Source organism: Furipterus horrens, unplaced genomic scaffold, assembly GCF_987537825.1.
Source record: "Furipterus horrens unplaced genomic scaffold, mFurHor1.1.pri manual_scaffold_1, whole genome shotgun sequence".
Lineage (NCBI taxonomy): Eukaryota > Metazoa > Chordata > Mammalia > Chiroptera > Furipteridae > Furipterus > Furipterus horrens.
In genome coordinates, this window is record NW_028327171.1 from 64,923,886 (window position 1) to 64,935,896 (window position 12,011).

Here is a 12,011-nt window from a genome sequence, read left to right on the forward strand (position 1 = left end):
TGTTGTTTTTCCTCTAGTTCTTGTAAATGTAAGATTAGATTATTTTTTTGAGAATTTTAAAATCTTTTTTAGTTAGGTCTGTATTGCTCTGAACTTCCCTCTCCAGATTGCTTTCACTGTGCCCCATAGGTTTTAGGCTGTTGTGTGTTCGTTTTTATTTGTTTCCAGAAACTTTTAAATTTTTCCTTGATCTCATTGTTAATGCTTCAGTATTTAATAGCGTGTTATTCAGTCTCCATGTATTTGAAATTTTTGAGTTTTTTCCCTTGAGGTTGGTTTCTAGTTTCAATCCATTGTGATTTGAGCAGATGCTTGATATGATTTCAATTTTATTGAATTTGTTGAGACTGTTTTGTTTCCTACCATGTGGTCTAGCTTTGAAAATGTTCCATGTACATTTGAAAAGAATGTATATTTTACTTCTTTGGGGTGAAGATTTCTGTATATATTAACTAAGCCAATTTGCTAGAGTGCTGTTCAATGCCACAATATCCTTGTTGACTCTTCGCTTGTAAGATCTAATCTTTGTTGACAATAGGGTGTTAAAATCCTCATGATGACTGTGTTGCTATCTATATCTTTTTTGAAGTCCTCCAAGATTTTCCTTATATATTTGGGTTCTATTATGTTGGGTGCATATATGTTTACATGGGTTATATCTTCTTGGTGGATTATTCTCTTAAGTATTATGTAGTGTCCTTCTTTGTCTCTTTTAACGGACTTTTTTTTTTTTTTTTTTTAATTTCTGTTCCTATTCTGGTTTGCTTAGTTGGATTTTGTTTTTATTTTTTAGATTCAGTTGTTGATAGTTGTGAGTTTGTTGTCATTTTAGTGTTCATAGTTTTGATCTTTTTTTTCTTAAGTAAGTCCCTTAGGCATTTCATATAATAATGGCTTGGTGATGATGAACTCCTTTAGCTTTACCTTGTCTGGGAAGCACTTCATCTGCCCTTCCATTCCAAATAATAGCTTTGCTGGATAGAGTAATCCTGGTTGCAGGTTGCCTTTCATCACATTGAATACTGCTTGCCAGTCCCTTCCTGCCTGCAAGGTGTCCTCTGAGAAATCAGCTGACAGTTCTATAGGCACCCCTTTGTAGGAAACTCTCCGCCTCTCTCTTGCTGCCCCCAGGACTCTTTATCTTTCACCTTTGGCATCTCAATCACAATGTGTTCTGGTGTGATTCCCCTCTGGGTCCAGCTTGCCCTGGATCTTCTGTGCTTCCCAGAGCTGTATGTCCATCTCCTTCAAAAAATTTAGAAAGCTTTCCTCATTTTTTTCAATTTTTGCTTCCTCATTCTGCACTGGTTGACTGTTTTTTTTTTCTTCATTAATTCTAAATCATTTATTTGAACCCAGGTTTTCTTCCCTTCACCATTGGTTTTGTGTGGATTTTCCTTTGTTTCATTTAGCATAGCCTTCACTTCTTCTCTTCTTTTATGCATCTGCCATACTCAAGCATATGTGTCAAGCCTATAAGCATCTTTATCACCAGTGTTTTAAATTCTGCATCTGTTAGGTTGTCTTATCTCCTCATCTGTGAGGTTGGCTATCTCCTCGTCGCTTAATTTTCCCACTGGAACGTTGATCCATTCCCCCTTTTGGGCCATACTTCTCTGTCTCCTCATTCTGACAGGCTCCTGTGTTTGTTTGCCTCCACATCCCAGGTAGAGCTATCGCTCTTGTTACATTATAAGGGGAGGAGCCTTAGGTATTTGTCACTGCAGGGTGACCTGTTTCACCATGTTGTGGCGGTGCATTTGGGGGAGGGGTCCGAGAGGGAACAATGCCACCTGCCCAGCACTCACCTCTTTTCCAGGCACCTCTTCCACTTCTGCACCAGACTGGCGCCCCTCTAGCTGCTGCCCTGGCTCTCGTTCCCAGAGTGGGTGGGTCTGCGAACAATCAAGGACCATGGGGGCCCTTCAAACAAGTGGACTCTACTGAGAAACCAGCAGTTTCTGCCTCTCACCCAACCCCCACTGATCTGCACAGTCAGAAGCAATGAGGCTTGATTTTCCCTGGTGCTGGGATTGTGAGCTTCGAGATGCTGTGAGAAGCTGGGAATGCTTCCCAGGTGTCCCTCCTGACTTTTTAAAACATATGACTGTGCTTTCTGCCAGCCTGCCGTTGCTGCCACCGCCACCACACCGAATCCTCTCTGCTCTGGCTCTGCCCCTCCTACCTGTCTGGATGAGTATTTCTTCTTTATATATTTTTTTTTGCTGGACTTCCATGCAGTTTGATTTTCTGGAACTTCTGGTTGTTTCTAGTTTTGAGGTAGTTGTATTCTTTCTTAGTTGTGGAGGGAGATGCAGCGTGTCTGTCTACGCCTCCATCTTAGCCAGACGTCCTTATGGCCTTTGTTTTGAAATAAATTTTGTCTGTATAAGTATTGCTACCCCAGCTTTTATTTTTTTCATATTATTTGCTTGTAATATTTCTTTTCATTCCTTCACTTTCAGTCTGTGTAGATCTTTTGTTATGACGTGAGTCCCTTATAGACAACATATATGCAGGCCATCTTTTTTTATCATTTCAGTTACCCTATGGCTTTTGATTGGAGCATTTAAGCCATTTACATGGAAAGTTATTATTCATAGGTACTTATTCATTGCCATTTTCTCCTCTTTGTACCTGTGAGCCTCTCTTTCTCTCTTTTTCTTTATCTACTTAAAACAGACCCCTTAGCATCTCTTGCATTGCTGGTTTGGTGGAAATGTATTATTTTAGCCTTTTATCTTTTTTTCTGTCTTTGAAGCTCCTTATTTTGCCTTACATTTTAAAGGAGAGCCTTTCTGGGTAGTCTTCAATTGCAGGCTTTTGCTTTTCATTACTTGGGATATAGCTTGTCATTCCCTTCTGGCTTGCAGTGTTTCTGTTGAGAAATCTGCTTATAGCCTTATTGAAGATCCCTTCTATGCTACCACCTGTTTCTCCCTTGCTGCCTTTGAATTTTTTCATTTTAATTATGATGTGTCTTGGAGTGGGCCTCTTTGGGTTCATGTTGATTGGCACCCTCTGTGCTTCCTGACTTGTATGTCTTTTTCCCTCACCAAGTTAGGGAAGTTTTCTGTCATTACTTTTACAAACAGGTTTTCTATCCCTTGTTCCTCTTCTTCTCCTTCTAGTATCCCTATGATATGAATATTATTATGGTTCATGTTGTCATGTAGCTCCTTTAAGCTCTCCTCACTCTTTTTTTGTTTTGTTGTTCTATCTGGTAGTTTTTTCTACCTTGTCCTCTCACTTGCACATTTGATTCTCTGCTCCATATAACCTGTTTTTAATTCCTTCTAATGTATTCTTCAGTTCAAATAGTGCATTCTTCATTTCCTCCTGGCTCTTGCCGATAGTTTCTATGTCCTTTTTCATGTTGGTATAATTCCCAGTAAGTTTCTTGTAGTTTCCATGGAGTTCCTTGTGGTTCTCACTGAGCTCCTCGAGGATCCTTATAATCATTATTTTAACTCAATGTCACTTATTACTCTTTCTGTAGATTTTTCCTTTCCTTTCACTTGGGGGTTATTTCTTTGTCTCCCCTTTTTAGGTGCTTCTTCTTGTTTGTTTCTTCTTCTTAGATTGACCTGCTTTGACTCCCTTTCTTTGTTGTGTAATCTTCTGTGGTAGGAGATCTGTCGAACTCAGTGTCGCAATCTCTTTGATCTCCTGAGCTGTATGTTCTTGGGATGCCATTTATCCCATTTATGTGGGCTCTCTGGTTGTAATTTGCATTTGGCTGTTGTTGGGTCATTCTTTGGTGGGTCCTTCACTCTGGCTGGCTGAGAGTGACACAGCCCACCACATTGTGTATGCTGTTGTACAGATGCTGCCAGAACAAAACCAAACAACCTAGGAAACAAACCCACACCCACAAAACCACACAACCACACTATAAACAACAAATGAACAAATATTAATAAAGGTGTAAAGACATTGAGACTATTAAAAAATTAAAAATTAATATGAGATGACTAACTGAAAGATAAGTGAGTTTGAGTGTTGATGGAATAGAAATAATAAGGATAGAGAATAGAAACAAGGTGAAAAAAGGAAGAAAAGAAAATTTACATTATAAATAAAAAAACAGAGGGAAGAAGTCAGAATGGAGTAAGAAATCGTAAAAGTATAGCATTACGTTTAAACAAAAATTTAAAATATATATAGTGAAAAAAAATAGGAACCAAATTATAGAAAGTGATCTACCATGGCAATATCAACAACAAATGAGCAAAGATTAATATAGGTGTAATGGGAGTAAGAAGGAAAAAAGAAAGAAAGAATGGGTTATGAGATGTCTAGAAGAAAGAAAAATGATCTGAGAACCCAAAGGGAGAAGGAGTACTAAAAGTGAGGAAAGAAAACCAGGCTAAGATAGGGAATTTTACTTTAAAATGAAAAGAGAAGGGCAGGAGGAAGGCAAAATGGAGTAGGAGAGGGGAATGGTAAATTTTGAGATCTGAAAAACAAAATAGTGAAGATTTAGAAATAAAATTGAAGAAATGCAACAACAACAATCATGTCAGCAACCAACGAGCAAAGATTGATAAAGGTGGAGAGAGACTATGGGTATTTTAAGAACGAGAAAAAGAATGTGAGATGACTAGTGACAAGAAAAATGGTTTTGAGAGGTTGGAGGGGGCAAAAATAGTAAGAGTGAGGAATGGAAACAAGTTAAAGCAAGAGAAAAAACATTAAAACAAAAATAAGAGGAAGGAAGAAGATTAAATGGAGTAAGAGAAAGGAGGAGCAAAATGAGATTTGAAATAGACTAAAATATAAAAACTAGTGAAATAATAGGCACAAACTTGAAGGAAAAGAAATAAACGTTAAAAAGCTATGCAGGAGAGGAAATAACACAGATCATGAAGAAGACCTCAGTGAAATCTGTCTTAGTAGAATTCAATAGAATCCAGTCTTTACCAGTTTTCTGTTTTTGGATCTGACCCTGGTAATATCAGCTGGTGTCCTAGTCTGGTCCTAGGCAGTCTGTTCAAGACTGCAAGTGACCCACTCACTGTCTGTGGCTGCTTCAGATTTGGCTGGCCCCAGCCGTTCTGCCCTGCCAGCTTTCCATCGGTCCTGGGCCCAGAGGAGGTTCATTTAATGACCGAAGAGGACTGCCAGTACCTTTTTCCTGTGTCACCTCCGGAGGACATTGTTCATTTTTCTGGATAGATGGTGTCAATTTTTCCCCACCCCCTCACCACTCATCTTGGTCTGTTCCAGATTCTTTCCATTAATATATGGTTTCTGGTGAATTAGCTGTCCATTTCCTGTGAGGGGGCAATCTGTGTAAAAGGGGCAGCTGCTCTGTCTAGGAGAGAGGGCTGTGCAGGGCCCTGAACACTTCTTGTTGTGTCTGTCTCTAATCTCTCTGCTCTGCTTGTTACAGCAGACCAGGGCCCAAGGAACAGTGTAGCACATAGTGTCTGGTAAAGAGCACTTTCAGAGCGTTTTCTTCTTTCCCCTGTGGAAATGCACCCAGCAGCGGGTTCCTGAGACTGGCCTCACTGACTTGCAGAGCCTGTAATCCAGGAAGTGGGGGTTGGGCTCGCCTGTCTGTGAGTGGGACCTGCCTGGCTGCAGCAAATCTCAGGCTTTCAGCTCCCAGCTGTCCAGTTCCCAGCCTTACACTCTCACTGGAGCCCTGGGTGAAATTTCCACTCTGTACAGTTCCCTGCTCACCAGCGAGGCTGGGTTGGTTCCCACAGTCCCTTCAGCATGACTCTATCCCTCTGAGTTCTTTGTTTGTAGAGCCTCTGTGTACACATGCTCATGCACGTGATCACCAGGTCCCTGCTGAGTCTTGAGTCTCATCTCAGCTCCTCTTTTAAAAGAGTTTCTGTGTAGCCCCCACTTTGCAACACTCGGGGGGGGGGGGGAGTCTGTTCTCTATGTGCTCCTCTTCCTCAAAATTCACAAAGTCTCTCTTAGTCAAGGCGGGCCAAATCCTGTAAGAGCCTCCAACAGTTTTAGATAGTTTCTCTCTGGATCTCTCTCGATGGTGCTGGGAAGGGTCTGCAGTGATACTAGAACACAGAGTGGTGGTGGGGTGCTCTCACTGCTTCCTCCAGAGATTTTCAGCCGTGGGCTGTCCCAACGTGGTGTTTCTGCAGCCAGCCCCTCCCCAGCTCTTTCTCTCTCAGCCCCTGGACTCACTGCTCCTGAGCCGACCTGCAGCTGCCCGAGTCTGCACAGGCAGAAGTGCCAGGCCAGGCAGTGGCAGCAGTAGTGGCTCCTCTAGGAGAGCCTGGGTCCCCTGCTCCCAAGTGCCCTGCAGGTGGCCAGGGTCTTTCCCACTCGAGCATGCTTCCTGCACTCCTCTGCGTACGTGCTCACACACGTTTTCACTCATTCTCCACTTGATTTTTGAGTTGATTGCTCTGTGGTTTAGCTGCAAGATCCACCTGGGTCTGGGAGCAAGTGGACAGAGCTTCCAGCTACTTTGCAGCCATCTGGAGACAACCCTTATCGGGTCCACAGGTGCTTCCAATGCCCTAAATGCTGAAGCCACACTTCCCCCCACTTGTGGCTGGCTCCTTGTGTGTGCTCCAGGTAACTGTGGTAAAAACAAACTCTGGTAGTCAAAGAGAGCCCTCAGGAAAGAGTCCTCATCTCCTGCATCCTCAGACCACACTGCAGACTTTACTAAAATTTCTCAAAGGTGTGCCAGTCCCAGGTAGGTGGCAGCTGGCCTCTGCATGCTCAGGTACTCTTACTGACTGGTCCCAGGCCTGGCATTGGTGCCAAATCTGAATCTGTGTTGACTTGATGAACAACACTCAGCCCACACTGGTGCCTCCCTGAGAGATCACCCCATCTAACTCTCACACTGCCTGAGAAACATGCTATTTTTAAAAAAATTGTTTAATTTACCTAAATTCTGAAATTTTTTTGGTTTGCAGAACAGTTAGTATTCACTAATTACTTTTTCACCTCTTTATCATACCCCTCATTGTCTGGCAGACTGTGTCATTCCTCGTTTCAAGACTAGTAAAAAATGTTACCCATTAGCAAATAAGTGCCTCTTGATGCTATTTTATATATGTATAATAGGTGCCTAGATTATATACATATACATCTGAATATGTACCAAAACAATTTTTTTTGAAATTTTAATTGCATTCTACATTTTTGTTTTGTAGCCTATTATTTTGTTCTCAGTATAGTTGTTTTGAATAACACTTTGAAGGATGGCATTATAACATTTAGATTATTAAACCAGCTTGGAAGAGTTGAAGAACCAAGGCTCTATGAGTAAGTATAATTTAGCATTATTTTTATTCATAAGTTAAATGTTTGTTTTCTTGAGCATCCACGTTGGAAGATAATCCAAATAGTGTAGTTTATTTGGTTTTTATCCAGGGTTCTTTCAAAGGCATAGAAATATGAATGTACCTGATTTCAATAATAGCACTTAGACTACAGTCCTATAACAGTTGTTTCAAATTGGTTCAGAAGGCAAAGAAATTGTAAGTCTTGATTTCCTTTACAAACATTGTATTCTATGTAGAACACAATGAAATATGGAGGTACTTTATTCAAATGGTTGAATTAGTGCATTTTTTTATAAAGGAATATAAATTATGAAATATGGTAAATCTGTCCATCTAAGCCTGGCCAATGAATTTATTATGTTCCTATTAAAAATTCTTTGCTAATAAATTTAGTGATGCCTTGGAATTTAAGAATACTATATTAGATGCCAGGAAAGAGAACTTTTATTTTCCTTTTCAACATCAAAATAGGAATATTTTCTTGTTGTAAAAAATGTGTCATGTTATACAGTAGAAAATGAAAATCATTTATAATTATATCATTTTGGGGTATTCAGATTTACCATTTGACTTATAGCCATTCCTCCTCTTTTTCCTTCTTTACCTCCCCCTTTTCATCCTATACCTTCTTTTAGTACATGACCCTGTGCACACACATCTCACTTTTTTATTTAGTAAAATTAGGTTCTTGTATATTTTTCTGCATCCTGCTTTGTATATAAATTCTATATATAAAAATCACTTTTCTCTATGTCATCAAAATCACATACATTAAAATAAGATACCAAATATATTAATATGCCAATATAGGATTTTAAATGGGGCATCAATAATGGATATTTAGGTTAGAATGATTCCTCAGATGGATGAGTAATGGGGATATTAGAGAGGAACAAGAATAGAGGGGTGACTATTGTAATAATTGATATGAAAGATGATGGGGGCATTAACCAAATAAGTGGAAATGAGTTTTTAGGATTTAGAATAGATCTGTTTCTATGATTAAATATGTGAAAGTCAAGGAAATAAACCAATCTAGAGTGACTTAAAGTTTTAATTTTTATGACTATTTAAATTATGGTGCCGTTCACGGAGCTAGGGGATACATGGAGAAGAGTCAATTTAATCATTTAATAAAAATTCTTGAGAACCTCTATAGCCAGTAACTGCACTAAAAATTGGGGGTAAAATTTGGACAAATTAGATTTTGTCTTTATATGTCTAATGCAGCAGACAGATTTTACAAATATATAATACAAATAAAATGATATTTATCATTTCTCTATTCAAACAATTTTTAATGACTATCCACATGGAAGTAGGCACTGTGCTAAGTTCTGAGGATGCTGTGATAAGAAAAATAGACATGGTTCTACCTTCATTAAACTTACAACCTAATGAAAGATGTAAAAGTAATTAAATAATTATAAAAATATGTAAATAAAACTGTTCACGATATCTTGAGGCACATTATAGTGTGAAAGGAAACATAAAACTGGGGATAAGAAATAGTTAGTGGGGCCACTAAAAGTTTCTTCAAGGGTTTTTTATATTGATTGGTTGAGACCTAAATGATGAATTGGAGTTAGTCTTCTTTGCTGTATTCTAGGCAAAGAGACCAATACAGGCAAAGATCTTGAAGCAGACGGGAGCATAGTCCATTTCAGGAGCTGAGCAAAGTGCATTATTTCTGAAAATATAGGCAGGGAATACAAGAGAGACCTGAGAGAGGTGGAGAGCACCTAGGTTTTGTAGGAACTAGAACTTGTAGGACATGTTCCAGGATTTCTATTTTATTCACTGGGAAAATGGAAAACCCTGAAGTGTTTTAGCTGAGGCACTCTGGTCAGGGAAGGATTGGATTTTTATTTTAGAAAAAATAGTTTCACTAGAGTGGATTGGAAGCAGGAATTATAGGGTTCCGTTGTAAGAATATGGGCAAGAAACAGTCCTGAGAGAGAACATTTGCAGTGGTGATGGAGAAATGAGGATGAATTCAAAACATATTCACGGTATTTCACAGGTAAAGTCAGTTGAAACATATGAAAGATTGGATATGGGCATTGAAAGAGAGGATAATGTGAAGGGTGAATCCTAGCAGGGCAATCAGCAGGGCAGGGCGGGGCGGGGGGCGAGGGTTTGTGGGAGGTAGGTGTGGAGAAGGTGTCATTTCGATTTAACCAACTGAGCTTTAGATGTCCTTGAGATATCCAAGTAGGCATGGAGAATAACAGTGGATATATGTCTAGATCCAACAGACAGGACTCAGCTGGAGGTGGAGATTCGGTGGTCACAAGCAAAGTTATTTGAAACAATTGGAGTGGATGTGAATTTATGGAGTAAGACAACACATTCCCAAATGGATATGTTTACTTTGTAATATCTGAGAAATCTAGAAAAACTCTTGGACAGAAATTAGAGATGAGACCAATGACATGTTCTATGAAAGAGGAGGTAACAGCTCAGCCCAGAGGGTGCAGAGATGCACTTTTGGTAGAGTGATAATAACCATTTGGGGCTTACCCGCTGTGGAGATTCAAAAGAAGAGGAGAGCAGAGAGAAATGTAAGATGGCACTAGTGCTGGGTGCCAGCTAGTTGCACTTCAGCTGTTCTATGTGTGATTGTCACTTTTGCACAAGCAAGATGTTGCCTCAAAGGAGAAAATTATTTTAACAGATTAAAAAATTTCTGTTTCCTTTCTCCACTCTCCTCTACTCCCCTGTCCTCCCCTCCCCTCCTCTTACTTTCTGTTCTTCCCTCCCTCCCTTCCCCCACCCCTCCTCTTCCTCTTTCTTCTCATTTTCAATTTCCTTGGAGTTCTGTTTGGAGTCCACAGACCCATGTCAACATAAGTAACGCCACGGCCCCACATGTCTTGCACATGTGGATGAAGAATTGAGTGGAGTGGTAGAGAGTGTTGACATGGCTGTGTTTGCTTCCACTTCTGCATTCACTTGCTTAGTAAATGGACTTATATTCTCTGATACTCAGCTACTCAGTTTTCTCATCTGTAACATGATAATAATACCTAATAAAAGGAGTTGTGCAGATAATTAAATAACATCAAGTTTGTAAAGCTTTAATATAGTTCTTGGTACATTGTAAATGATCAGGAAACTGTACTTATTAAATACTGAACTTAATTTTTTCTTTAGAATCTCAGGCTTTTACAATTGTTTCTTTAATTCACAAATATTTGATAAAGTGGCAGAGAACAACGTATCTGAGTACCCTGGCTATTCAAGGAAGTCTGATAGTTGTTCAGGGGTCTAAAATAAGAAGCCTAAGATGCCTTCTCTGATTTTAGACAAATGAACAATCTAAATACCTAGTCAGAAAGATAAGATTTCTCACTTTTTCTTTCCAAAAAATATTACCCAAATATTATGTATGGAGATGCAAATATTATTATTTTATATATTTTGTTTTAAATTACTGTTTAAATTTTTTAAATAATTGCTTAAATAATATTTATTATTTGGTCTTTTCTTATACAGTTGGTCTCTATCTTGCATTGTTAATATTATATTAATTTTAGAGTTATATTTCAAATTACAGTACTAATATTCTGAGTATGTCAAATTTTCTGTTTAGGAATAATAAATTATTTCATAAAGTTCAAGAAGTCAAGATTCTTGCTCAGTTTTTAAATGATGTTGTAAATATTTCAAGCATTGGTTTGGCATATTATCGGAGCTCAATTCAGCAACGTCCCACATGCCAACATAGAATCCAGCGTCTCATCTTAAAATCACTTACATATCCAGAAAGGTAAGAAACTAAATTTTGATTGAAATAAATTACCTTTTAAACTTGAAAATATTGTTTTGCTATAAAACAGTTTAAGAATTCAGGTACTTAAATATCTGTTTATTGTGTATTTCAAATTATATTTTATCAGAATATCTAAAAGGTATAAAATGCGTTTTGTTTTTTGGTTTGGATGAGAGTCATTTGTAATCACACTACCCAACCAAGGAAAAACACATACAACTATATCATAAGACATAACAAAAATGAAAGAAGTAAGACAAGTGTCTGCCTTAGAAATTTATCAATAATATTTATGTATACATACATATTAACAACAAAGTGGTTTAGAGTTCTTTCATACAATCCTTTAGATGAGGTCCAATGGCTGAAAACTATATAGTAAGATATATGGTTGCAGAAGTTATAACTCATCATGATTTTCAATGATATTTTCTTTTCCCTAACTTTATTACTTCTTATCTGAGAAGAGAAAAATTTCCATTTTCATTTACTACAGCTAAGATTCTACAATCATTGGAGATACATCTCCCAAAATATACTGACAGGAGCGAGACTTTAGCATATATACAATAACAGCATGAGGAGAATCTGACTCTGCACTTTATTTTTTAATTGTATTTTTTTCCATTACCATTTAGTCCCCCTACACCTCCCTCACACACACATCCTACACCAATTTTACAGTCACCCATCTTGGTTTGTCAGTAATATCACAAACATCTCTATTCCAAAAATTGTGACACCATCATTACTGTGTGGGTACCATTTTTTAAGAGACAATGGACTCTAACAGCATTTTCATAAGCCTACCTAATATGTTGTTCTTGGTTTCATGTGCTCACAATGAAAGAGGTTTCTCCCACTATCCTTGTCCTCATTGTATTGATGTATCAATACATATTTGCCATGGCATAACCTATATTTCCACAAAAACAGCCCCATAAAAGCATTAAGAA

At 38.4% G+C, this 12,011-nt stretch overlaps 1 protein-coding gene across 1 annotated transcript in view; it reads left to right on the top strand.

Moving 5' to 3' along the window:
• Nucleotides 1-12,011, top strand: part of LIPI (lipase I) — a 58,802-nt gene that overhangs the window by 23,038 nt on the left and 23,753 nt on the right. Inside the window, exons 8-9 of the mRNA XM_090286493.1 lie at nt 7,149-7,260; nt 10,876-11,052. Of these exons, the coding sequence (XP_090142619.1) occupies nt 7,149-7,260; nt 10,876-11,052 (289 nt within the window). The remainder of the gene's footprint in view (nt 1-7,148; nt 7,261-10,875; nt 11,053-12,011) is intronic.